A 25370-nucleotide genomic window follows, 5' to 3' on the forward strand; every position below is an offset into this window, starting at 1 on the left:
TACGATATCAATGCTGGTGAAATCATGGATTCTTTGACACCACAAAAAGTTACCGAGAATTGCTAGAAACATCGTGTTATGAACCAATACATCGACCCTGGGCTTAATTACAGATCCTACTGGTGTAATATTTTTGAAAATGTAAGCCCTGTGCTTAAAAGGATAACACGATAGATACGAAGAATGTTTATCTGAAGTTTAAGGAAACAATATTCACACATGGAATTGGAGTACAAAGCTTTAACAATTGAAATTATTTTCCTTCCCCAAATTGAAAATTATGTGTAAAAAACACGTTCTGAAATGACCAAATGTAAATGATTTCCTTGAGCCCTTGACATAAAAAATGAACAGATATTTCCTGCAAAATATCATGCAATTTGTGAATGTCCTTTTCCCTACCAACGAATTGTAAAGTGCAGGAATTGTAAGACAAACGTGTTGGTTTATTTGGCAGTTTTTTTGCCGTTACTGAAAATCACAAGATATTATTTTTGAAGTTCATAGATCAACTGAGACAATCTTATCAAAATCAAATCTTAGTGCTCGCTACCGATAAGATCTGAGCCCAGTACAGGTCACGTCAGAACGTTGTACTCATGCGATCTCGAAACGGTTCACAAAAGCGACAAAACCCTTTCCATGTTAATCAAAAGTCTTTGCGAAACGCAGAGTCGATTTTACGAGTCCGATTTTATCACCAGCATGTGTTTATGAATGACTATCAAATAGTATTGATGCCAGGTGTTCGCTACAAGGATCCTGCCCCACCTGTTGCACTCATCACAAACACATGCAAACGCAAGTCAATGTTCATTTGGAAAAAAAACCCGGGAACATATGGTACAAATCAAAACAGGGAATTGCATCAGATATCATTTTTGTCACTGATGCTTCAAATTTTGAAATGTCCTTCACACGTAAAATAGGGGGCACGGGTGGCCAAGTTGTCTAAGTTGCCGCGATTCGCTGTGCAGAGTTGCGTCCGTTGGGCACGCCAGAAACCTATGATTGTGGGTTCGAAAACCGGTTCGCCCCGATTATGTTTCTAGGTTTGTCAGCACCATACCCGTGCTCGTGGGTTTCACCGAAGCGGTAAACGTCTGAGACCTGCATCACTTCTGGCTTTCCTCCCACATTAAGCTGACACGCCGCGATATAACTGGAATACTGTTAAAAGCGGCGTTAAACCCAACTCACACGACAACTATAAAACACTTTGAACGATTTACCATGCTCTTGAAATCTTCACAGAAAAAACATGCTCAATTGCACCTAACACGTTGTGTTTAATATGAGACACCAAACAATTTTTTACCCCTGCTGTGAGATGTTTTCACTTTGCAGAGATTGATACAGAGAGTCAATTGATACAGACAACAACGTCACATGGTGATGAGCGCGGCTGTGACGTGGCCGTCACCGCTGATTTTGAGGTGTTCTAGAATCTCATCCGGGTATCTGTCTGTGAAGTTGTGTATGCTTGATCCATCGACAGCTAGCTGCAAGGAATCAAATGGAACATCCTCGATTATAATATAGTTCCTTCTTTTTCCCTGGACACATCCCTACCACAGCTTCTTTAGGAGCCGCTAACAATAACTGCCTAATCACATTTTGATCATTATCGAAGGACATTCTGTGCAAAGTTACTGACAGGAGACATGGATATAGTGACGTCAGGTACGAAACAAGGCTACCATAGCGACAAAGGTATTCATAATAGAATGGAAATATAATACAATGGGTAATCGAGGGTGTAGGATGAACAAGTTTCATATTGATGTTACAATGAATAGTTCAGCCCTCCTGTTTGAAGGGACTAAATGGATAACCATTCAAAATCATGGACAGAAATGTAAATTTTACGAATAAAATCTTATTCGTAAAGCTTAAAGTATATTATAAAATTCTCAAGTAATTCATTTTTCCAAAATGGTAGCAATTTTTGTTTGCATTATCTGTCTAAAATAATATAATATTATAATGCGATATGCCATGACATAACTTAAATATACTCTTCATAAAAGGAACTTGACACTGTCTTTCAAAATTTAAGATAAAAACAACGTTTTGGACGTTTTGTATGGAACAGAGTGGATATTTCTCTTATTTAACTGTTGATCATGATCAGACAGATCCCCCACCCATCAAGTAAATCCTAGATATCGCAAATATTTATACTCGTCAACATTTTCTAACAGGTTAAATCCCAGATGTCCCAAATATTTATACTCGTCAACATTTTCAACAGATTTTGATTGAATGTGGTTAATTATAATTTTTGGGGGGACATCCAAATGTGACAACTTTTTTTGGTTTTTTTAGAAATTAATTTTGAGTTTCCATTGATCAATATTGTGAGAATATATCAAGCAAGTTTTGAAAGTTTTCGTTACTTCCGGCTAGTAGTATCGTATCTTCTGAATAGAGCAGTAGAAATAGAACAACAACATACCATGTACACGCCTTTGTCCAGTCGTATCTCAACCAGAGACTCGATACCCATTTCCATTGGGACCGGCGTTAGTGTAACCCCTTCTCCCCAAACACCGGCGAAGCGTGAGCTGAATACTAGCGTGTCGTAATCCAGTCGGAAGTCAATATGACACAGAATATTTCCCCCTCCGAAAAAATCCATATGTACTCTTAAAAACAGGAAAACTTTGTTAATATGAATGATGAGTCCAGAAAAACAAAACATGGAAATTTTGAAAACAAGATGGTGGTCATACCATTTTTGTTTCTGTTCGATAAGGTGAGGTGAGGTGAGGTGAAATTGGGTTTAACGTCGCGTCCAAGATTATTGCACTTATATAGCGACGTGCATGCACGTGTGTGTCTGTGGCTGCTTGTACTAGTCCGGACTGATGCCGATTTATAGTGCTAGCTCACTGAGATACCATGCCGCCGCAGTTTAACATGAATACCCCACTCAGACACAGTATACTGACTCCAAGCCGACCAGTCCTTGTTTTAGCCCCTTAATGTCGAGCGCCAGACAGGGTGACAACAAGTACCATCTTTTAACGTCTTTTGGTATGACGCGGCCGGGGATCGAATCCCCGGACCTTCCGCTCTCCGGGCGGACGCTCTACCACAAGACCACGGAGGCGGCATGTTCGATTAGGAATCTGTCACACCCAGTAGGGACATATGGAACAACTGTCCATGTTAAACGATAGGCGGGTCATGGGTTACGACAGCAAATCCTAGCGGCCATAGTGTTTTGCTTGTTTGTAGTTTAACACCGCACTCAGCGATATTGCAGCTACATGATGGTTTGGTTTGGTTTGTTGCTTAACGCCGCACTCAGCAATATTCCAACTATATGACGGCGGTCTGTAAATAATCGAGTCTGGACCAGACAATCCAGTGAATAATATCATGAGAATCGATCCGCGCAATTGGGATATGATGACATGCATCAACCAAGTCAGCAAGCCTGACCATCCGATCCCGTTAGTCGACTCTTACAACAAACATAGGTTACTGTGAAGATTCCGGGGTAGAATAGGTCTTCAGCAACCCATGCTTGCCGTAAAAGGTGACTACGCTTGTCGTAAAAGGCGACTAACGGGATCGGGTGGTCAGGCTCGCTGACTTGGTTGATGCATGTCATCGATCCCAATTGCGTGGATCGATGCTCATGATATTAATCACTGGATTGTCTGGTCCAGGCTCGATTATTTACAGACCGCCGTCATATAGCTGGAATATTGCTGAGTGCGGCGTTAAACAACAAACCAAAAAATACTGAAGACCTATTCTAACTCAGATATTCGCAGATCCATAATGATTTGTTTCAATTGTATTGTTTGAGATAATGTAATGTAATATATACAACTAGCGTCCCAATATTTGATACGCACTTCAGATCACTGACTGTAATCCATTATTCAGGAGATAAGCCTACCATGTTTTCAGATAAGCCTACCATGTTAAGCCTACCATTAAAGATCCTGAAATATACGTAGGAGTGTAGATTAGGTAGATCTACCTTTTATTTATATGACCCGTGAAGATCCGGGGTAGGATAGGTCTTCAAATACCAATGCTTGCTGTAAAAGGCGACTATGCTTGTCGTAAGTGGCGACTAACGGGATCGGGTGGTCAGGCTCGCTGACTTGGTTGATGCATGTCATCGATCCCAATTGCGTGGATCGATGCTCATGATATTAATCACTGGATTGTCTGGTCCAGACTCGATTATTTACAGACCGCCGTCATATAGTTGAAATATTGCTGAGTGCGGCGTTAAACAACAAACCAACCAACCTAATGTAAAACTATCGACCCAATATGTGATAGCCACTTCAGATCACAGCCTTTAATCCATTATTCAGGAGATAAGCTAGACTACCATGTTTTGAAATTTAAGATCCTGAAATATACGTAGGAGTGTAGATTAGGTACCATATTTTTTTATGACCGTAGAATAATAGGTCTTCAGCAACCCATGCTTGTCATAAGTGGCGACTAACGGGATGGGATGGTCGGGCTCGCTGACTTGGTTCATGCATGTCATCGATCCCAATTGCATGGATCGATGCGCATGATGTTAATCACTGGATTGTCTGGTCGAGACTCAATCATTTACAGACCGCCGTCATATAGCTGGAATATTGCTGAGTGCGGCGTTTAACAACGAACCAACCAACCAACCAACCTTCATATTCAAGCAGTATGACTGCAGCCTGTTAATCGAGTCTGGAGCAGACAATTCAGTGATTGATATTATTAGCAACGATTCTCGCCGTCGATGGCTACGGCTAAAAACTATCATTCAAATCCCCGAGTCTTCCCACTCGAACCGGGGAAATGCAATCAAATGTTGTTGGGGACCAACTCGTACCTGGAATACACACTTAATACATTCTCCCAGTGCCCACGTTTATTCTTTTGATTACTATTATCATTAATGTGAATATCTATCTTTTACTTTTTAACGGCCGTTGGCGTGACGTTCAGGGCTACTTTGAAGCTCCTTGAATGCCCACAAGGCAATTCCAGCTCGAAGTCAATCACCTGTAATAAAAAAATGGTATCAAATATGTTTCATCCACAAGTTCGAAAATTTCTATATTCCTTTGTCAACTTTTTACGTTCAATTGGAAAACACATAACGTGTCCTTGGGTGTAGTCCCACGTTTTCGGCATTATTAAAGTTGTATAAGAAGTCAAAAAGAAAAGAAAAAAGATAAATCATACAATAACACATGATAATAGGCAAGACAAAGCATTTGTTTAGGTTCCAGCTGGTGTTTATTAAGCACTAGTACAGATATTGGTATCGACAACTCAAATGTAAACCTTTACTTAACTTCTTTCGGGATGTTTTTAAAGCATTCTTGCCAACTTATATCATCGAACAATCAACCTTTATTTGCTGATTTTGAAAAATAACTTATATGGAAAGGACATTAATTGTACAATAACATATATCTCTGTCGCGGCAGCATCTGAATAATTTCATGCTCTTAGATGCTGTTTGTCTAACGGCTGTGTACATATTTGTATTGCCAACGCAAATAAATGCAGCTTCTTATATGTATGTTTTGGTGTATATGCCTTTGTTGTTTCTATCACCAGCTTTAATGCGATGGATGTCGACTAGAATTCTCAGCACAAATTAATTTCCATATTTACTCCTTCCCTCTCTCTAACACGCTCCAATCTTGCTGGTTCCTTCATTGCTGATCGTAAGTGTATTTTGTCCAGGAAAATGAGTCCATCTCACATACGAGGGGCGTTCAATAAGTTTTGCAACTTCAGTCGCAGAATATCTTTTGCACTTTTATTTTTCAATATAATCTCAATTCACCTCGATACACTTATTCTTAGGACATATTTGTCCTTCAATCTTTAAATACCACTTTTGTAGAAATCCGCACATTGGCCCTTAAACCACGCCTCTGTGGCAGCCTTTATGTCCTCGTCATCCTGGAAGCGTCTTCCACGTTGGGCAGATTTCATTTGCGGGAAAGGAAATAATCACTGGGGGCTAAGTCTGAGCTGTAGGGTGGGTGATTTAACTGAACAGCCCAGACTTAGCCCCAAGTGACTATTTCCTATAAAAGTGGTATTAAAAGCTTGAAGGACAAATGGAATAAGTTTTTTGAGGTGAATGAAGATTATATTGAAAAATACAAGTGCAAAAGATATTCTGCGACTTGGTCTTATATTGAAGTTGCAAAACTTATTGAACGCCCCTCGTAGTTATCAGTCTTGTCACAATAATTAAATATGGCTTCATACTCAACGTTCATACTGTACCACATAAAACCATCTTACCGGGTTGTCCCAGCTGTACTGTGAGCACGGGCCAACAGAACCGTTCCAATTTCCTGCGAACTGGCAAACTCTGCTATTGCTAGGTGTGCACATCTTGAAGTCGTCCTTGCAAGTGTATACTGCAACTGCTCCTTCGTACACTCCGTCATAATGCATCTCAGCATTGGCAACAGTAGGTGGTGCATCACAGCCTTGAAACTCTGTAGCATATAGCATGACATGTTGATTTATAACCTTGCTAAAAGTACAAATTGATAACTTAACAAATCTGTCATTCTCGTGATGTTGGATTTGAACCGCGCCGATAACAAGAGAGAAATGTGCAGGTTGAATTATTGATATATATCAGAGATCACAGTCAGTAGAGAAATCCGCCTTCTGTTCTCAGTGATTGCTCCTTCGTGATTGCGCTTTCAACAAGCTCAATACACCACAAGGAGGTGGTAACTTGAGTTGAAATGGGGTTCAACAACGTGTTCAAGATTATTGCAATAATTGTGTGTGTGTGTGTGTGTGTGTGTGTGTGTGTGTGTGTGTGCTCGCGCGCGTATGTGTCTCTGTGTGGCTGGTTGTACTCGTCATGACTGATGCCTTTTTATAATTCTAGCCCACCATGTCACTGTTTAACATGGATAATCCACTCAGACCAGTCCTTCCTTTATCCCCCTAGTACCAGGCAGTGCAACACCAATTATGTCCTTTAACGTCCTTTTGTATGACGCAGCAGGGAACCGAACCATCGTCCAGACACTCTGTCATAGAATAAGTTAACTCGTGACAAGTACATGTACATTCTCATTGTGCTATATCGTGCCTGTGAAGAATCCGGGGTAGAATAGGTCTTCAGCAACCCATACTTGCCGTAAAAGGCGACTATGCTTGTCGTAAAAGGCGACTAACGGGATCGGGTGGTCAGGCTCGCTGACTTTGTTTATACATGTCATCGATCCCAATTGCGTGGATCGATGCTCATGATGTCAATCACTGGGTTGTCTGGTCCAGACTCGATTATTTAACAGATCGCCGTCCTATACCTAGAATATTGCTGAGTGCAGTGTTAAACAACAAACAATCAAACAAACAAAATATCATTTCAGTCCAAGCCAAATGATTTCAATAAATGAAAGTGTAGATTAGAACTACCTTTCTCTTACAATCAATAGCTTACCTGTCTCGCATGATGCATGGCCGAGTCGATCTACATGACATCTGGACAGTGGACAAGGCGTCTCCGAACAGGCCCCAGCGAGTGACTATGTAAAACAATACAGTGATAGGGTGATTAGTGTGCTTCAAATATAAATGACGACACGGATGGAAATTTATCAAGATGCACTGCCAGTCATTGAGGGTATGTCTTCTTGTTTTAGCAGCAATTCGGTGCTACAACTGTCATCTTCCCGAGGCAAGAGAGTTAACTGACTTTAAAAGTCCAGTTTCCACCCTTGCCGAACTAGGCTTGAATTACTGGGCTCGACCGTTGCGCCCAAGTGGCTTTTACCAATTATGTCCCTTCTAAGGCTCTCCTATGGACCAATCAGATTCCACCTCTCGTATCACTTGCGTTTGTTTCACACAAAACGGTGGCGCCAAGTCAGGACGATCTGATCGATAATCAAGATCTATATTGCGATAAAACGGGTCTTACATCGCGTCTTGCATCAAATAACGTGAGCACCTTGATTAAAAACATGAACGGATTTGGAAAATATCTGCTGACAACGAATTGGCAATGCACATTCTTTGCCAATCCTGCAATGGATCGAAATGTGCACGACAGTTTACGAACCGGATTTCGATTTCGGTGCGCGCAAACGTAACTCCATAATACCAGCCTAGTTCGGCAAGGGTGGAAACTGGACTTTTATAGTCAGTGAACTCCTTTGCCTCGGGAAGATGTACAACTGTGTGTACTAGATGTATCAGTGATCAATAGGGTGAAAACTGGACTTTTATAGTCAGTGAACTCCTTTGCCTCGGGAAGATGTACAACTGTGTGTACTAGATATAGCAGTGATCAATAGGGTGGAAACTGGACTTTTATAGTCAGTGAACTCCTTTGCCTCGGGAAGATGTACAACTGTGTGTACTAGATATAGCAGTGATCAATAGGGTGGAAACTGGACTTTTATAGTCAGTTAACTCCTTTGCCTCGGGAAGATGTACAACTGTGTGTACTAGATGTATCAGTGATCAATAGGGTGGAAACTGGACTTTTATAGTCAGTGATGAACTACTTTGCCTCGGGAAGATGTACAACTGTGTGTACTAGATGTATCAGTGATCAATAGGGTGAAAACTGTAAGGCGGAATCTGTTCGAAATGTCGGAAATCGGGTGGATGGGTACGAAAGCCTTTTAGGGCCAAATTCATTGAAAACATTTTTTTATTTAAAAGTTGTAATTACAAGTTGTAAAGTTGTAATTACAAGTTGTCAAGGTGTATTTACAAGTTATAAAGGTGTAATTACAAGTTATAAAGGTGTAATTACGACTCATAAAAAGTTGTAGTTACATGTTTTTAAGGTGTAATTTCAAGTTTAAAAGATGAAAATACAAGTGTTTAAAGGTGTAATAACTAGATTTAAAGGCGTAATTACAAGTTTAGAAATGGAAATAACAAGTTTTGAAAGGTGTAATTACAGGTTTGAAATGGTGTAATTATGAGTTAGAAATGTGAAATTTCACTGAATGATCGCAACATTTGATGTTCTGTAATTACACCTTTAGAAACTTGTAAATACACCTTTACAACTTGTAATTACACCTTTACAACTTGTAATTACACCTTGAGAAACTTGTAAATACACCTTTACAACTTGTAATTACACCTTTACAACTTGTAATTACAACTTTTAAATAAAAAATGTTATCAATGAATTTGGCCCTAATAGGCTTTCATAGATGGGTGACCATGGCCACAACGCTGCTAACAATATTAGATGTAGCAGTGATCAATAGGGTGAACACTGTAAGGCGGAATCTGTTCCAAATGTCGGAAATCGGGTGGATGAGGTGACCACAACGCTGCTAACAAATAATATGAGAATGGCAAAGAGGAAGTGTATGTTTTGAATTAGTTTCTAACCGCCATCCCCATATGAAGGGACACTGTTTCCCAATTTTTTGCATAGAAATCAAGAGTCATCCGACATCCATATGACCAGCGTTTGAAATGTACGTGACATTTGGCAGCCATTTTACTATTATTACGCAGGTCATGAATTGACACAGCATTCAAGTCACTGTGAACAGTGATAGCAGTTTGTGAATATCGTCATCGTTTCTATGTTGTGAAAAGATTGTAAAGACGCTCCTAAATGTTTTTTCATAGTTAAATGGAAGATTACTGTATTGACAAAAATGGTTCGATACATAACTGCGTTACATAACCAGCATTGGCTCGTTTGTGTACAGCAACCACATCAATCACTTTCTAAGTAAACTCAGGGTAATGAATTATTATCCATACACAATCTGCTGGAATTGAATAGGCACCGTGAACAACACAATGACATGCACGCTTTTTTACAGGTTGGGTGATGTTCAGAATATATATATATATAATTTTTACAAATGAAGGTCTAGAAATACAGTTTTACAACGGCAGTTGGTAGCCGTGACAGGAATGCGGTTGCTATGGCAACTGACATGTCAGTCACAGGGGATTGGTGTGCATGATTTCAAGATGTTTTTTGCTACTAAGCCTATCGGACTCTCTTAAGATAACTTAGGGCTTAGTGTCCAATGTACTCGTAGTTCAAAATATCAAGGAAAAAATATATAAAATGAGTATGTCGTTTTAGGGATCTTAACTAAAAGGGCTCAGACAGGAGACAAGGCAAGTAACCAGTTAGACTCTTGAGTGAGTGAGTGAGTTAAAATTTAACGTCGCCTCGGCATTATTTCAGCCATATAGCGACGAGACCAAGTTAATATATTTACAATGTTGTCATTAATGCAAAGTTTTGTTTAAAAACAAGTTGTTAACCATACTATATTTAGAAACAATTCATGAAACATATTTGAGCATAACAATATTATATATACAGTTTTAAAACACGGGCTATAGGCCACCAGTAACCAAAGCTAGGCCACCTCACTGGGGATCATGGGGACTTACAGTACCTCTGCTTCCTGCATGATCACGTTAGCCACTGGTGGTTGTGCACAATACTAGCCAATATTAAAAAAATACTCATCAATGAGTTGGCTTAAACACTTTAACACTGGTTGATGATAGTTACATTGATTATGATAGGATTACGTGTCACGCAGGGGGCAATATTTTTACGGTACTTTAACCTCCTGGACAGAGCCTTTAATAATGTCTGTTTACAGTAGCATCACACCAAAGTTAAAAACAAGCATTTAATTATTCACATACATATTTAAAATTTATTATACAGACCAATTTCTTTCAAGTAATTTATGATGAGATGCCCGCTGACACGGGAAAAGAGATCTTGTAGATTTACACTTTGATAATGTGAATCCCTTGCGATTGCAAAGTCCACACAGTCAAGCAATATATGCTTGACGGTGAAGACTCTTGAGGTTCAATGCACAATTGCATGGGGTATTGAGGTCATAGGGCGCAATTATCCAATAATCAACACAATCGAAATTTAGGGGCAACACCCAGCAAATGCTAAAATACATTATTATTGTACGCATGACAGCTAACAGGATGATGGCATATAGTTGGTGTTCCTGTGATCGGGAGTTTCGACTTCGCCCCCCAAACAACCAGCACGAACCATGACCTGTCATCAATCATGAACTCTGGCTTATGCTTGCAACTCGTCATCAAGTGGTAGTATCAATCCACACTACAAGCAAGGCCAAGGCAATATGTTAAGCCCTACATGCCAGCTTCCATGCCATGACTTCAATCTGACGAAATTGATCCGTAGTGTTTGCAGATGTGCACATGTTTGTACCAGTTGCAGTAAGCCTCACCCTTCCCGCCTTTAAAAGAATAGGTTAAATTAAGCAAATGTAAACCCAACAAACGGGAAAGCAACCTAATTTTGCATGATCATGAATCTCCAGTCAATCTAGACTTTTTGGCGGCCTTGTTAACAGATTACCCAGACCGAGATACGTCTGAATACCTATGGCGGGGGGTCTTGGTTTGGTTTAAGTGTAAATTACTTATAGAGGTCAATGGGAATCATGCTATTCCTACAACTTGAAATCATGTTTAGAGCTACCAGAAGTAGTCAAGCCAAGATTACAGAAATAAATTACATCAGGAGGGATGGCAGGGCCATTTAGTTGCCCACCAATCCCAAACTCTAGGGCGTCAGCAGCTGCCGTCCTTATTCCAAAGAAAGAACCAGGAGAAAATCGGTTTATTCACCATTTGTTATACCGAGAGTGTACACCAGTCAATGATTATGTTAATGATAAGTGTGCCTCAGTCTCTGATACAATTGGTGGTCCAGCAATTGGTCAAAAGCGTATTGTTAAGCAAAGACCGACATAAAAAGCCTTTTTCGATTGTGTCCAATCAACAAGCAGGATGTTTAATCCATAGGGTGTATTTTTCCAGGATAACTATTATGTTGATATGTGCCTCCTAAGTTCAAAAGATATATACGGTAATATAAGGAACTGTTACGTTAAGTTAGTAATATTTGTATACCTGTCGACAAAGGACAGTGAAACAGTAGGGCTAATATCATAGATTAGGTATAAGAAAAACCAGGTCAAAATTAAAACAAATAATTGTTCAATAGACGGGTTAAATATATTAAAACAAGGCTATAGACTTACTGAGGACCACCTTACTGAGGATCAACGGGACTTCTGCTTCCTGCATGATACCCAAGCAGGGTTTATGCCATTACTTTAAACACCAGTGATTATATGGAATGCTAACCGATATTTTTCAAAAACAGAATCAAGGAATAAAAACAGCAGGCAATGTTATATACTGCAACTAAGATAGACACAATCGCCACTGTCAGTGGGACAATAATTTTACACTACTTTAACCCAACGCCTTCAATAATCTCAGTTGGTGATACCATCCCACTAATTTTCAAACACAATTCAAGCATTCAAAATGTATCAAACCATTCTATTTCTTTTAAAAAGTCGAGAATGAAACGAGCATTGATATTTTTAAAAAGATCATTTAAAGACGTTGAGTTATAGTTATTATCCCTTCTGAGAGAAAAATCAACATTCCCTCATCGCAAGGGACACAAAACGGAGGATCCTCACCTTTCATCAAATATCTATTGGTATGTTATCTGTGGCTCAACTTCGTCATGGCTGGACGGTCAGCCCAAGTAGGTGTAACCTAATTGGGGTTTAACTTAATGGTGTTTCTTTACAATAGCATTTTTAACAAAGGATTCTAATCGTACTAAATAGTCGACAGTTCTTTGATTTTGGGGAAACCACATCGAATTCTTTAATTTAGATTATTTGTTTCCAAATACCAAACTAATTTATTATTTACCATACGTTCCATGGTTTAACAGATGCAGCTGATCAAAGAGATAGGACGTCAATAGTTGGTTTTGATATAGGGACTACAATTGCATCATGTCAAGAAGGTGGAACGTTAACGTTCTCTGAAGTCGACATTTGATCAAATGTATCTAAAGGGTTTCGTGACATGGTTGAATGCTTAAAGAGCTGATAGTGAATATCATCAGCATCCGCCGCTGTCTCTTGAGCTTTCCCAAGGGCAGCGACCCGTGAAGATCCAGGATAGAATAGGTCCATTTAATCAATAAGGTCTATTTTTCCAGGATAACTATTATGTTGATATGTGCCTCCTAAGTTCAAAAGGTATATACGGTAATATAAGGAACTGTTACGTTAAGTTAGTAATATTTAAATACCTGTCGACAAAGGACAGTGAAACAGTAGGGTAAATATCATAGATTAGGTATAAGAAAAACCAGGTGAAAATTAAAACAAATAATTGTTCAATAGACGGGTTAAATATATTAAAACAAGGCTATAGACCACTTGCACCCAAAGCAGGACCACCTTACTGAGGATCAACGGGACTTCTGCTTCCTGCATGATACCCAAGCAGGGTTTATGCCATTACTTTAAACACCAGTGATTATATGGAATGCTAACCAATATTTAAAAAAAACAGAATCAAGGAATAAAAACAGCAGGCAATGTTATATACTGCAACTAAGATAGACACAATCGCCACTGTCAGTGGGACAATAATTTTACACTACTTTAACCCAACGCCTTCAATAATCTCAGTTGGTGATACCACCCTACTAATTTTCAAACACAATTCAAGCATTCAAAATGTATCAAACCATTCTATTTCTTTTAAAAAGTCGAGAATGAAACGAGCATTGATATTTTTAAAAAAATCATTTAAAGACGTTGAGTTATAGTTATCCCTTCTGAGAGAAGATCAACATTTCCTCATCGCAAGGGACACAAAACGGAGGATCCTCACCTTTCATCAACTATGCATTGGTATGTTGACTGTGGCTCAACTTCGTCATGGCTAGTAGGTGTAACCTAATTGGGGTTTAACTTAATGGTGTTTCTTTACAATAGCATTTTTAACAAAGGATTCTAATCGTACGAAATAGTCGATAGTTCTTTGATTTTGGGGAAACCACATCGAATACTTGAAATTAGATTATTTGTTTCCAAATACCAAACTAATATATTATTTACCATACGTTCCATGGCTTTACAGATGTATTATTTATTGTTTTTGCTCGGTTTCTTGTAATAATTCGTAGTAAGCGACAGCATGAGAAACTGACTTTGCTCAGATCTGGGGCTATTATAAGAACGGCCGGCTCGTTATTGAGGACGTGCCAGCTACTAGTCTGTAAGGTGATGAACATGAGATCACGACTCAAGTGGAACATCGTCAGCTGTGGATCAGGAGCGGGTGCTGCCGTCAAGGTCGAAGGTTAACTCGGCCTCAGGGAAATAACGGGGTGGCCAGGGCTGTTAAAGCGATTCAACAGGCAAAAGCATATCTTACATTGCAAGGAATATAGAAGATTTAACCAACAAACTGTCCGATACTGGCTTTGTTTCTTTTGCATCTGAACATGACATTGTTGCTTTATATGAAACAAAGTCAATAGAAAATTACATTAGTGACATTTTCCCAGAATATATCTAGGAACACCATGCAATATAACTTTATTTACCTTACTACCTTGCTTCCACGGCAACGGAAAGCGGCATCTGCAGAGCTGATTGATCGATTTTCCTTCAAATTTGCTATTTAGGTACAATGTATTTCAGGACTAAACCTGAAAGGTTTTCTTACCGTTATGGCAATGTAACCACGGCATCTGATTGATTGAAATTTAGTTGTTCGATTTCGTTAAAAGATATTTAGATATAAATTTGCACACAAAGCACATTTTATTTCAATAGCAACGGATTGGAGTCCTCTGTCTGGTCGAAAATTAGATAGTTAACCCTATTTAAGACTATTTTTCCATACTAATAAGTGCTCTCAGATGATCAGCACAACATCCAGTAATATAACCTCATTCAGAGTCTCACAGTCGCCATTTTGTAAGTTACAGGTCTCAAATAAGTAATCATCTATTCATAAATTCCTATTGAAAACCCTCGTGAATATCATTTCCCCGCAACGAAGTGAGGGTGTATAATGAAATCAGTGTGTCCGCCTGTGTGTCAGTCTGTCTGCAGAAAATAACTTTCCGGACGATTCCTCCTAAACTAATTGACTGATTTCAATTAAACATCGTACACGTGGCCACTTCAACATGTAGTTGGGCACATCGCAATCGTTTTTTTTTTTTCATTTCGACGGAATTATTGCATTTTATTACTTCGTCATTTCATTTTTTTATTGACATCTTAATTACGACATCAATTTCTTTCAGATGTGTACGTAGGTGTAGCTATGGACACTGTACGACATGCATTCATTAATTCCTAATAGGACAGTTCCAGTCAGCTTACTTTCTATGCATACATGCATACATGTCCGAACGGCTCATGTGACGTATTGCCATCCGTCTTTGTACGGCGTTCGTCATTCATACGATTTATTCATATGTCGAAAGATAGCATTTACAGCTCACCTGGTACGAAGTTCCGCGGTAAACTTATGTCCGCTCCCCCAGAATATCGAAACTGACATGAAATACTCTATAGGTCGTATACCTAATGTTCCTTTTTGCTGTTTTCAATGGTCTTACTACAGGATATACTATAGAAAAGGTATAGACTTCATATCCGAAAGCTATATAACTTCAAGTGGCTATTTATGACTCGACATGGTACTTGGGAAACCGACAGGGTGTGTTTATTAAACAAAACATCATTGCATTAGAATTCCTGTCGTTTGTAATATCATATGGTTCTTGTAGATGCTCATCTGTCATATCCGTAATTCTTCAACATGCTTCAAAATGTCCATTATTTTGTTTCTAAAACACTGTTAATTGACCATTCCAACAACACACCACCATCTCCGACTTTGTCTCATCTTCTTTGTCATCCGTTCCGTCGTAATGGTATTAGGATAGTAAAGGAAATGAGGTAATCTTGAAGAGTATCGCAAAATAACCTTGTAAAACAGTAAGTTCGATAAGTATTATTTCATTATTGTTATATATTTTTGATAACCCTTAATGTAAAAAAATGTTATCTATCACTTCAACCCTTCATGTAATTTTTTTACACGAAGAGTATTTTTTACATTTAAAGTTCTAACAACTTTAACTTAACTCTAACTTTTACACTAAGGGTTACAACAAGACTTAACCCGCAATCCTTAATGTATTTCTTTTTACGTAAAGAGTAATTTTTACATTAAGGGTTGTAACATAGCTTCAAGTCACTTCCTCCTCCACAGTTTACAACACACTCATACAGTAATGAACATACTCCATACAATAATTCTTTCTCATTTCTGATTGTGGCGGTACGACGACTGTCTGAAACTATCGATATATTGCACACAATCAATATGACATACATTTCGCTTAATTTTAAATACATAGGATTAAGCCCAGATTTCTTCAATTAGTAATAACTCTGTAATTCAAATTTGGTTGCTTTCTAAGAATATCCGCAATTTGCAGATGAATGTGATTACGTCTCGGGAATGAGTCAGATACACATTTGGAATGGAACTCGAGTCTGCAGTGTGCTAAGCGAACAATTTAACTTCAAGGCCACCCTTGGAACCTGATTACACCTCTGAAAAACACCAGTGATGCAAAAGGTTTGCTGTTTGAGACAACCAAAACGGCCATGACAACTTTACAGCAAAGAGCATAAATACAATTTCTAGATACAGGTTTCATATGATTAGAATAGGTCTTCAGCAACCCATGCTTGCCGTAAAAGGGCACAGGAACTCGTTATTGGACAGTAAAGTAGAAAAAAGGAGCGTCACTCGCCATCTTGCCGGTTTGTTTACATTCGATATCCAAGGCGATTGTTTTATTATACGCTTATTGACAAGCGCATTTCTGGCCGTAGATTGATCGATAATACATTTCTACACATGTAAAAGTCATCTACATTCGATTAATGTCCCTTACTTACCGAAATATCGACAGTTTATTTCGCGAGCTGGGAAAATGTTACCAACCCCGAGCGGAAGTAGATTTCAAACGCGGGCAGAATCGAGCGAGCCATCTGATTGGCTGACCTTCTTATGTCAAGTCAGCTTGAAAACAACAACACATGTGCAACCACCGAGGGTTCAAAATGATAGCTTTGACTGAAATACAAGTGTTTGCATGGAATTGGATCAAAGATGGACACAACACTCTAATCTGGCGAGGCTGGCACAGGAAAAAACGGTTCTTATCAAGGAAATTACGGAGGGACTGAGGAGAAATGGAATCTACAGTTCTGACATGTTACTGTTGACTTTAAACAATTCAAAGATAATACTTTCAAACAGTTAGCAGAGTATGCAATGGGTTCCTTCTCAAAATGTTGCTGAAGAACAATATTTTCTTTCTCATCTGATATTCTGTTAGGAGATATGCCCTGACAGTATCTTGTCATATTCAGTGTCGAAAAGAATGAGTTACGGTATTTTGAGTCGTAATGTATATACTGAATACCAAAAGTGTCATTTATTACTGTACCACTGACGGAAAGATGTACATGCCCATCAGTAGAAAATCTCACTTGTAAATATATCATGTTCCCATTACAGGATAATCCTGTCTGCCTTCCAACAGTTATATAGTCTTTAGTTTACTGCAGTACAAAAAAGTCTTTTGTAATGTTATCAGATATTGCAGCAAATTCAATGTTTTATGTCTGTTCAGATCTCACATTGATCCCACGGTAAACCGTGATGTTTGTTGTCCAATCACCAGGTTTTCGGTGCCTGGTTGTGGTGATATTAGGAAAAGCATTTTTTATATATTTTCTGACAAACACTTTTGATCTGTGACCAAAGTTGTCACAAAATTTCAAAAGTACTTTTGCTATCTTCAACATACATTTCATGTAACCTATAAGAATGTTTCAAGAACTTTACATAACTGAAAATTGAATTATTGTAACATCGCAATATAGCTGCCATTAGTAGAAATTCAGAATTTCATATATTATAATGGCACATCATGAGATTTGGGTGTGTTTGTGATATTCATATGATCATGTAATGTTGTAATTTACTTATTATTCTCAAATAGATTTATTACTTTTGCATTCATGATAAATATTAACTTGAAATGTTCACTTTATTCATTATCAATCAGCATGACCAGTATTCATAATGTCATCAGGCACAGGCAATATACATGAAAATGTGCCTATTATATTAATATAGTGATGTATAGTTTAAACTTCTCCAGCTAATAATAGATAAGCTTTAGATGACAAGTATATTATAAAATGAAAAACATATTCATAAATAATATTTACCATTAGAAGAAATTATCTGATGTCATTTTTTAGATTTTGCTGTCACTCCAGGTAACTGTCTTCAAATTTCGCGCTAATTTCTTTAATTAGAGGGCTGCGTATTTTCAGCCATTTGAGTGTCTCGCTCGATTCTGCCCGCGTTTGAAATCTTCTCCCGCTCGGGGTTGGTAACATTTTCCCAGCTCGCGAAATAAACTGTCGATATTTCGGTAAGTAAGGGACATTAATCGAATGTAGATGACTTGTACATGTGTTGAAATGTTTTATCAATCAATCTACGGCCAGAAATGCACTTGTCAATAAGCGTATAATAAAACAATCGCCTTGGATATAGTATGTAAACAAACCGGCAAGATGGCGAGTGACGCTACTTTTCTCTACTTACATATAGGGGTATATATTTTTATTTACTGGCCAATAACGAGTTCCTGTGCGTTAGAGGCTCACTGACTTGGTTGATTCATGTCATCCATCCCTACTGCGTTGATCGATGCTCATGATATCGATCACTGGAGTGTCTGGTCCAGTCTCGATTACATCACCGTGGTTTGCCTAAACGCATGTATTCCAGATAAATAAAATACATCGTCAACTTAAACCTAGATGTGCAGTGGACAAACGACAGTTTTTCGTATAAGCTGTAAAAGGAATGTTTTGTTGTGACAACGGTACTCTCAAGCATCGTTGGTGTCGGTTATAACGTTTCAACAACGTTCCTTTTGCTACGGAAACCCCTTTCAAATATATTAAGCCTTTTCACAAAAAACGTGCGTATGAATGCATAGATAGCCAACATATCGATTCATAGAAAATGGCTGCCGATCGATCACCCCACTGTAAAACGTATCTATATTTCCTCTAATACATGCTGGTTCTCTTATACCAGCCAGGTCTCTAATACACGCCAAGTCAAGGGCTCTCGCGAAATTAACAGACGGCAAAGCGTCAAATAGAGGAAATACGGTAGTTTGACATCGGATGTTTTTGGCGTTGGCTAGGTCGCAACCCTGACTGCTTTCATGATGACATTAAAACATTTAACGAAGGCATATCTTGAGCATACAGATGAAATGTTCATGAAACTGTTAGGGAAATGTTCTATAGTGACAAGAATCGGAACAATTTAAGCTGTTTCCACATTGAAACAACCGACAATGAAAGTAAAATAGAACATTATAAAAATTGATTGAATAAACTTTATTCATCACAACCTGTCGTTTACAAAACTTTTTGTGATCGATATTCGTTGCTATCTCCATCAACTACCATCGTAAGGATTTGGATTTGAAATTCCATCACTCAGAAAACACTTATCCATTCGAAAATCCACGAAAACAGTGTCCCAACATCATTGAAGTCAAACTTGAAGAAATTCATTTAAGAACACGCACAATTAAGAAAATCATACACGACCCACTATGTCTGGGCCACGAATGTCTCATTCTATTCACACTCTGGCTTTGGAATCCATGAAATCTTTAAATTGACAGGTCACACCAGGCAGATTCTGAGATAGGCCCTACCTCGTGTACAAAATGTCCGGCTCGTCTGCAGGCTAAAAAGCGGCCGTCAGTCGTACTCAGTTCCATTGGTAATCATATTGTACCAGCAGGCTTGATCATTCCAAGTAAATCTACACATCATAGATCGGGGTTGTCATCCTGCTTAAGGAGCAATGGGGAATTTAAACACAAGATTGTCAGCCATTGACAGCTGCGAGGTGTGAGTAACCATGATGTAGGTCAAGTTCTGACACATCCAAGTTTGGGGTGGAGAGGCATTTATTTTGATGTTATCTTTGTTTACTGGGGGTAATTGCTAACTAACTAATAACACTTACACATGTTAAATAAATAATATAAAAATGTTAATTAAAAAAGTTTGTTGTAGAAATATATTCGTTTAGCATTTTAAAACCCTTTTCTACAACCTGTCACCCCCACAATAGAAATGATGGCATGTTCGATGTCCAAGAAATGACCTCTCTCGCAACTTCAGTCAGTCAGTCCACAGTGTTCAACAGCGTACAACAAGTTGGTAGAAATTAAAACATCTGTCTTTGAACTAAGTTTGGCCTGTTGTTTGTCAATTTCATTTGAAAAACTATGTCTTTTGAACACTTATTTTTCACGACTCACGATCATGGTGTTTTTAATCTTGAAGTGTAGTAATAATTGTTACATATATAACAACATGTGACCACTTTTCGGAATGTTCTAAGATTGCGGACCTGTGTGCCTGTGTTGTTGCCCGTTGCAAGAGAGCGCAGTTTTCAAAGCGTTGTTGCTGTCATGGTAGAATGCTAAAGCGCTCGGTTCAAATTTAAAATAGAGGTATCTATTCTACAGTGGGACTACATCAAATTTCAAAACACAGTAGGTTTATCTCCTAAATAACTATTGAGGTTATTCTACTGTACAGATAATATTACAATACAGAAGGAATTATCACCTCCAGACAAATCAATGATACTTTGCATAATATATAATAGACACGGTTGTTAAGTTTCGCCCTGCTTCTTACTCTGAATATTATAGTTGACAGTGTTTATGGCGTTTGATTCCACCAACTTCAGGACAAGACACTATGCATTATTTGCCCGACTGTTTTCATGAGGTGTAGCGTGTGCGCTAGTGCATAAAACTTCAGCATATTATTTTCACGTAGGCAGACTAACATAATAGAAGTATATTGATTTTTCTTTACTTTACCATGCATGACTCATTCTTATGAGATGAATGCCCAAGGAAATACAAAATAGAGGGTCTACAATTGCTAACATTTCTGAACCCAATAGTCCATTTAGGAGTCAATGGTATTCAAGCCCGTTGACTTGTGATTAAGGATATCCGGTGTAGACAAGAGCATCACAATTACAGCCTTAAAGCAGCCTATCTGACAAACAAGTGCTTGTTCGTTGATAGGTTTGCATTATTCAGAGATTAAACAGAGATTAGAAAGTCACTAACCGTGATCAGACCAACGTGTGTTCTATAAAGGAGATACAGCTCTTTGTTTACTGAATACGCGGCTGACTATTGTACAGGTAATAAGTAATTAAGATAATGAAGCCACATGGCCGCCCATGGCTATGAGGAGATGTCCGGTCTTTCTCTCCATTGTTTTGTGCCATTGTTTTGTGTCTATATATATATATTTGTAATGCGCTTGGACAAACTAGATGTTTTACAAGTGATCCATGACTAAACAGATGTGTTAGGACCTGATTCACACTTGCGATACAAATGAACCCAGACCATAATACATTTGTTTTGTCTATATCTATTTCCATGGCACACACACACACACACACACACACACACACACACACACACACAAAAACACACACACAAAAACACACACACACACACACACACACATTAGTGCAAAAACCTTGAACGCAACGTTTTTCCACATTTCACCTCACCACCTCAACTTCTTAAGTAAACGAAATAGTCAAGAAAAAGTTTTTGCATTGAGGAGCTACTTGCCCCTTAGTAGTGCCAGGATTGTTTAACGCCGCACTCAGCAATATTCCAGCTGTGTGACGTCGGTCTGTAAATAATTACGTCTGGACCAGACAATCCAGTGATTGATATCATGAGCATCGACCCACGCAATTGGGATCGATGACATGCATCAACCAAGTCATCGAGTCTGACCATCCGATCCCGTTAGTCGACTTTTACAAGCATAGTCGCCATTTACGGTTGAAAGTTAACGAAGGGAGATGGTCGAGGATTGATTTAAGTTTACGTGTATGTCCTCTTTGTGATCTAGGGACAGAAGATGAATATCATTTTATCTCTTAATATGTAACTCCAATGAAAACATAAGACACCTCTATCTGCCTGAAATGTGTCGTCACAATCGGAATATATATAAATTAGAACGCTTTTGACTTCGAACAATGTAAGGTTATTTAGAAACTCATGTGAATTTTTATGTCAAAGTTATGAGGAGTGACAAAGTTTTGCGAACACTAGAATTTGTACTATTTTATAAGTAGCTTATGACTTCATTATTGGAATACGTACATACGCACTTTATCTATATATGGGCCAGTGGCCATTTACATACCGCCGTAATATAGCTGGAATATTGCTCAGTGTGGCGTTAAACAACAAACAAACAAACAAACAAACAGACAAACAAATTGTACACATATAAGACTTGATTTGACTTTACACCACTTGACAATCTGGTCTTTGTGTGTGCACAGTGTCATGAAAGTATGCGTATTATATTTTCGTTCCGGACAAACACACTACAATGAACATAGACAAATTCAAATTGTTGCCATGGGAAAGGAAACAAGTACAAAATCTTTTACAAACTAAAGAGCGAAAGGCACAACCTAGTCTGTGTTTGTACAAAGTTTCAGGAAAGAATACCTATTACTATTAGAGATATCGTCCGGACAAACACACTTCTATGAACAGAGTGATATTCAAACTTGTTGCCATGGAAACAGGAAATTACTTTTTATCAAATTCCTAAATAGCAAAAGGCATCACTTCAGCCCCTGATTAATACATGTATTAAGTTTGGATGAAAGGCTTTGAGGATATTTTTTTTAGTTCTGCTACGGAAACCTAGCTCCATCTCAGCTGAGTCAAACTTGTTTTCATGTAAACAGGGAAAATCAAATTTAGAGAAATATCTAAACGACAAAACGTCAGTCCCTGGTAAATACATGTACCAATTTTGGAAGAAAATATTTCAAGATTGTCAAGTTATGCTCAAGAAACGAAATACGGACGACGGACATGATGGTAAATATATATCCCCCCTCATTATATGCCCTCCTCATTATATGGGCCCACTTCAGGCGTAAACTTCATTGCCAAGAACCTTGGTTATATGCTCACCTGACTGAAATTGTGCTTAAACGTCATGGTCTGTTTGTCAAGCAAGTTGCGTCCTTCGTAAACATCCTCGCCTAAAAAACTACTGGAACAAAGAAGCTTTCTACACCTGATCTCATTTTATTTAAAAGATTCATTGGGGGATTAAAGTTGCCCATCTCTTGTAAACCTCTGGGGAGCAGTGACGTCATCAATAAAGGTAATTAGGTTGATTTCTACTGTTGATATCAATACTTGCATCAATAATGTAACCTTGATATTGATTTGGCAGGTCAAGTTGGTGTTCCACACTTAAATTTTGTTCTTCAATACTTTACTTTACCTACAATGTTCATTCAATGTTCATTTATGTTGGTAAAATATGTCAAGGCCACATTAAACATCTTTGATATAGGCTATTTGGGCATGGTGTGAGACAGGATAATTATTTGACAAACCATTTTACCCTCAAGACATTATTATTAAGAACATCCAGCATGTCCAGTGAACGACTTCTGTTGTTGTTAAAACTGAGAGCAGTTGTGTTCGATCCCAGACACCATCACTGTTCATCAATGAAACACTTGTGAACCCTTAATGGGTTTGTGCTATATTATTTCATCAGGCTATATAGTGTCTCTTCCTGGCTGCCATTTTGCATTATGTCTTTAAGACAGATTGTGTTTGAAGTTAGCATTGATTAACACTGGTTAAATCGGTTAATTGAGTTTGTCTGCAAGCAACCCTAGAAATGCGGTAACCCCAGCTACCCTAAGATCACTCAGGCTTTGATAATCCAACACAGGTACAGTTGACTTTAGGGATTGAATGGCGAGAGTCGACATTTACCTCCAATGATAGTACATTTAAAGCCAATACAAAAGTAAGGTAGATAGTTTGAGAGAGTGCGTGAGTTCAGATTTATAGTCATATCAGCAATATTTCAGCCATATCGTGACTAAATCAAGTTGTACACTAATAATACATAAATATTGACTTAAAAATAGTTTAAGTATGTGATGAGAGATACCTGTACTGTGGTTACACATGTACAAAAGAAAAGAGTAAGTTAGTGCTCTAAACGAAAAATTACAATGTACTATACTATAACAGTACCTTAGGCCAGTGGTTGATGTCACTGAAGAGAAAACCTGGCCGCGTTGTGACGGCAACCTGGTCACTGCTGTTGCTGTTGAGTTCACAGATGTGGATCCTGGTTTCAAAGTTGAAGGACATGCAGACTGAAGACATCAGACATTCTGATGCACAGGAATAGAGGGACGATGACCTTACTTTCCTAAATACATAATGTTCCATATGCGCATCTACCTCCACAACAGAAGTTGTGTTGAAGCAAGTGTCACAACTGCCTAATCCTCCACAGGTCAGAATTAGGACTACGGTAAAAATACTTAAATTCATTTTCCTGTATTCTGAGAAACGAGATGGATAAGCTAGAGGTGTTAATGCAAGTTGAACAAAGCAAAACCTTTATCCCATCTCATTCTTCATCTGTAAAGTTGGAGCCAGGTCCTACAGTTGCTGACAGATATTTTGTCAAACTACCCGTCCGCAGTTATTGAAATCCATGTACAACTCCTCAGTGGAACATCTCTTTGTGAGCTTGCTGTGCTAGATTTCAACTGAAAGACCATCCCTTTTAACAACAGTAATGGATGTTTTGAGTCATTTCTAGAACAAAATGACTTGGTAATTAGTTTCTAAATATACCAGTCTACAATGGGATTTCTTAGGTCTCTTTCTCGTAAGAAAATAAGTAAGAATTGATCGAGGAAGTAATACTGTCAACAAATCCACTCCGATTCTGTGCTAGCTACATGATCCATTGTCAAAGGATCAATATAACTCATATTCCCTTGGTTGTCATATGAGATGCTACGTTTGAACGTCTGATAGGAGGAAGCGAATTGCGGGAGCCAACAAGCTTGCAAACAATGCGCGTGTTATATTTAATAAACGGTGTTCTGTCGTACCAAACGACACGAGAAAATTAACAGATAGAAAAATCGATTGCAATTCTATTGAACTGTGCATTCGCATAGTTTCTCAGTGATATAGCGTTTGTTTAGCTGTTGAGTTCGTATTGAGAACTGATGACATACTCTTATCTCCTGCTAAATTCCGTCATTGGAATTCACGAGCACGAAGATAGTGCTGACAAACCAAGATTCATTACCCCAAGGCTAATCAGGAATTGTCACCAACGATTGAAAGACCCTAGTACGCGTAAGGGACACAATTCAGTCCAGCGAATTCGAGCATTGTACCTCACACCCTTTTGAATAGTTTTTAAGTAATAATAAGCTGA

The 25370-nt window shown here is 38.5% G+C and overlaps 1 protein-coding gene across 1 annotated transcript; it reads right to left on the reverse strand.

Annotated features, from left to right (window-relative positions):
- Positions 1–1130: 1130 nt before the first annotated feature.
- LOC124149706 lies at positions 1131–24902 on the reverse strand. Its single transcript, XM_046521446.2, has 6 exons — positions 24158–24902; positions 7463–7547; positions 6295–6494; positions 4943–5028; positions 2459–2648; positions 1131–1502 (listed from the first exon to the last, which is right to left on the reverse strand). Exons 1-6 carry the CDS (start codon positions 24461–24463, stop codon positions 1386–1388), a joined length of 984 nt encoding a protein of 327 aa, XP_046377402.2. The 5' UTR covers positions 24464–24902; the 3' UTR covers positions 1131–1385.
- Between the last annotated feature and the right edge of the window lie 468 nt (positions 24903–25370).

Source organism: Haliotis rufescens, unplaced genomic scaffold, assembly GCF_023055435.1.
Source record: "Haliotis rufescens isolate VD_foot unplaced genomic scaffold, xgHalRufe1.0.p SCAF_18, whole genome shotgun sequence".
Taxonomy (NCBI): domain Eukaryota; kingdom Metazoa; phylum Mollusca; class Gastropoda; order Lepetellida; family Haliotidae; genus Haliotis; species Haliotis rufescens.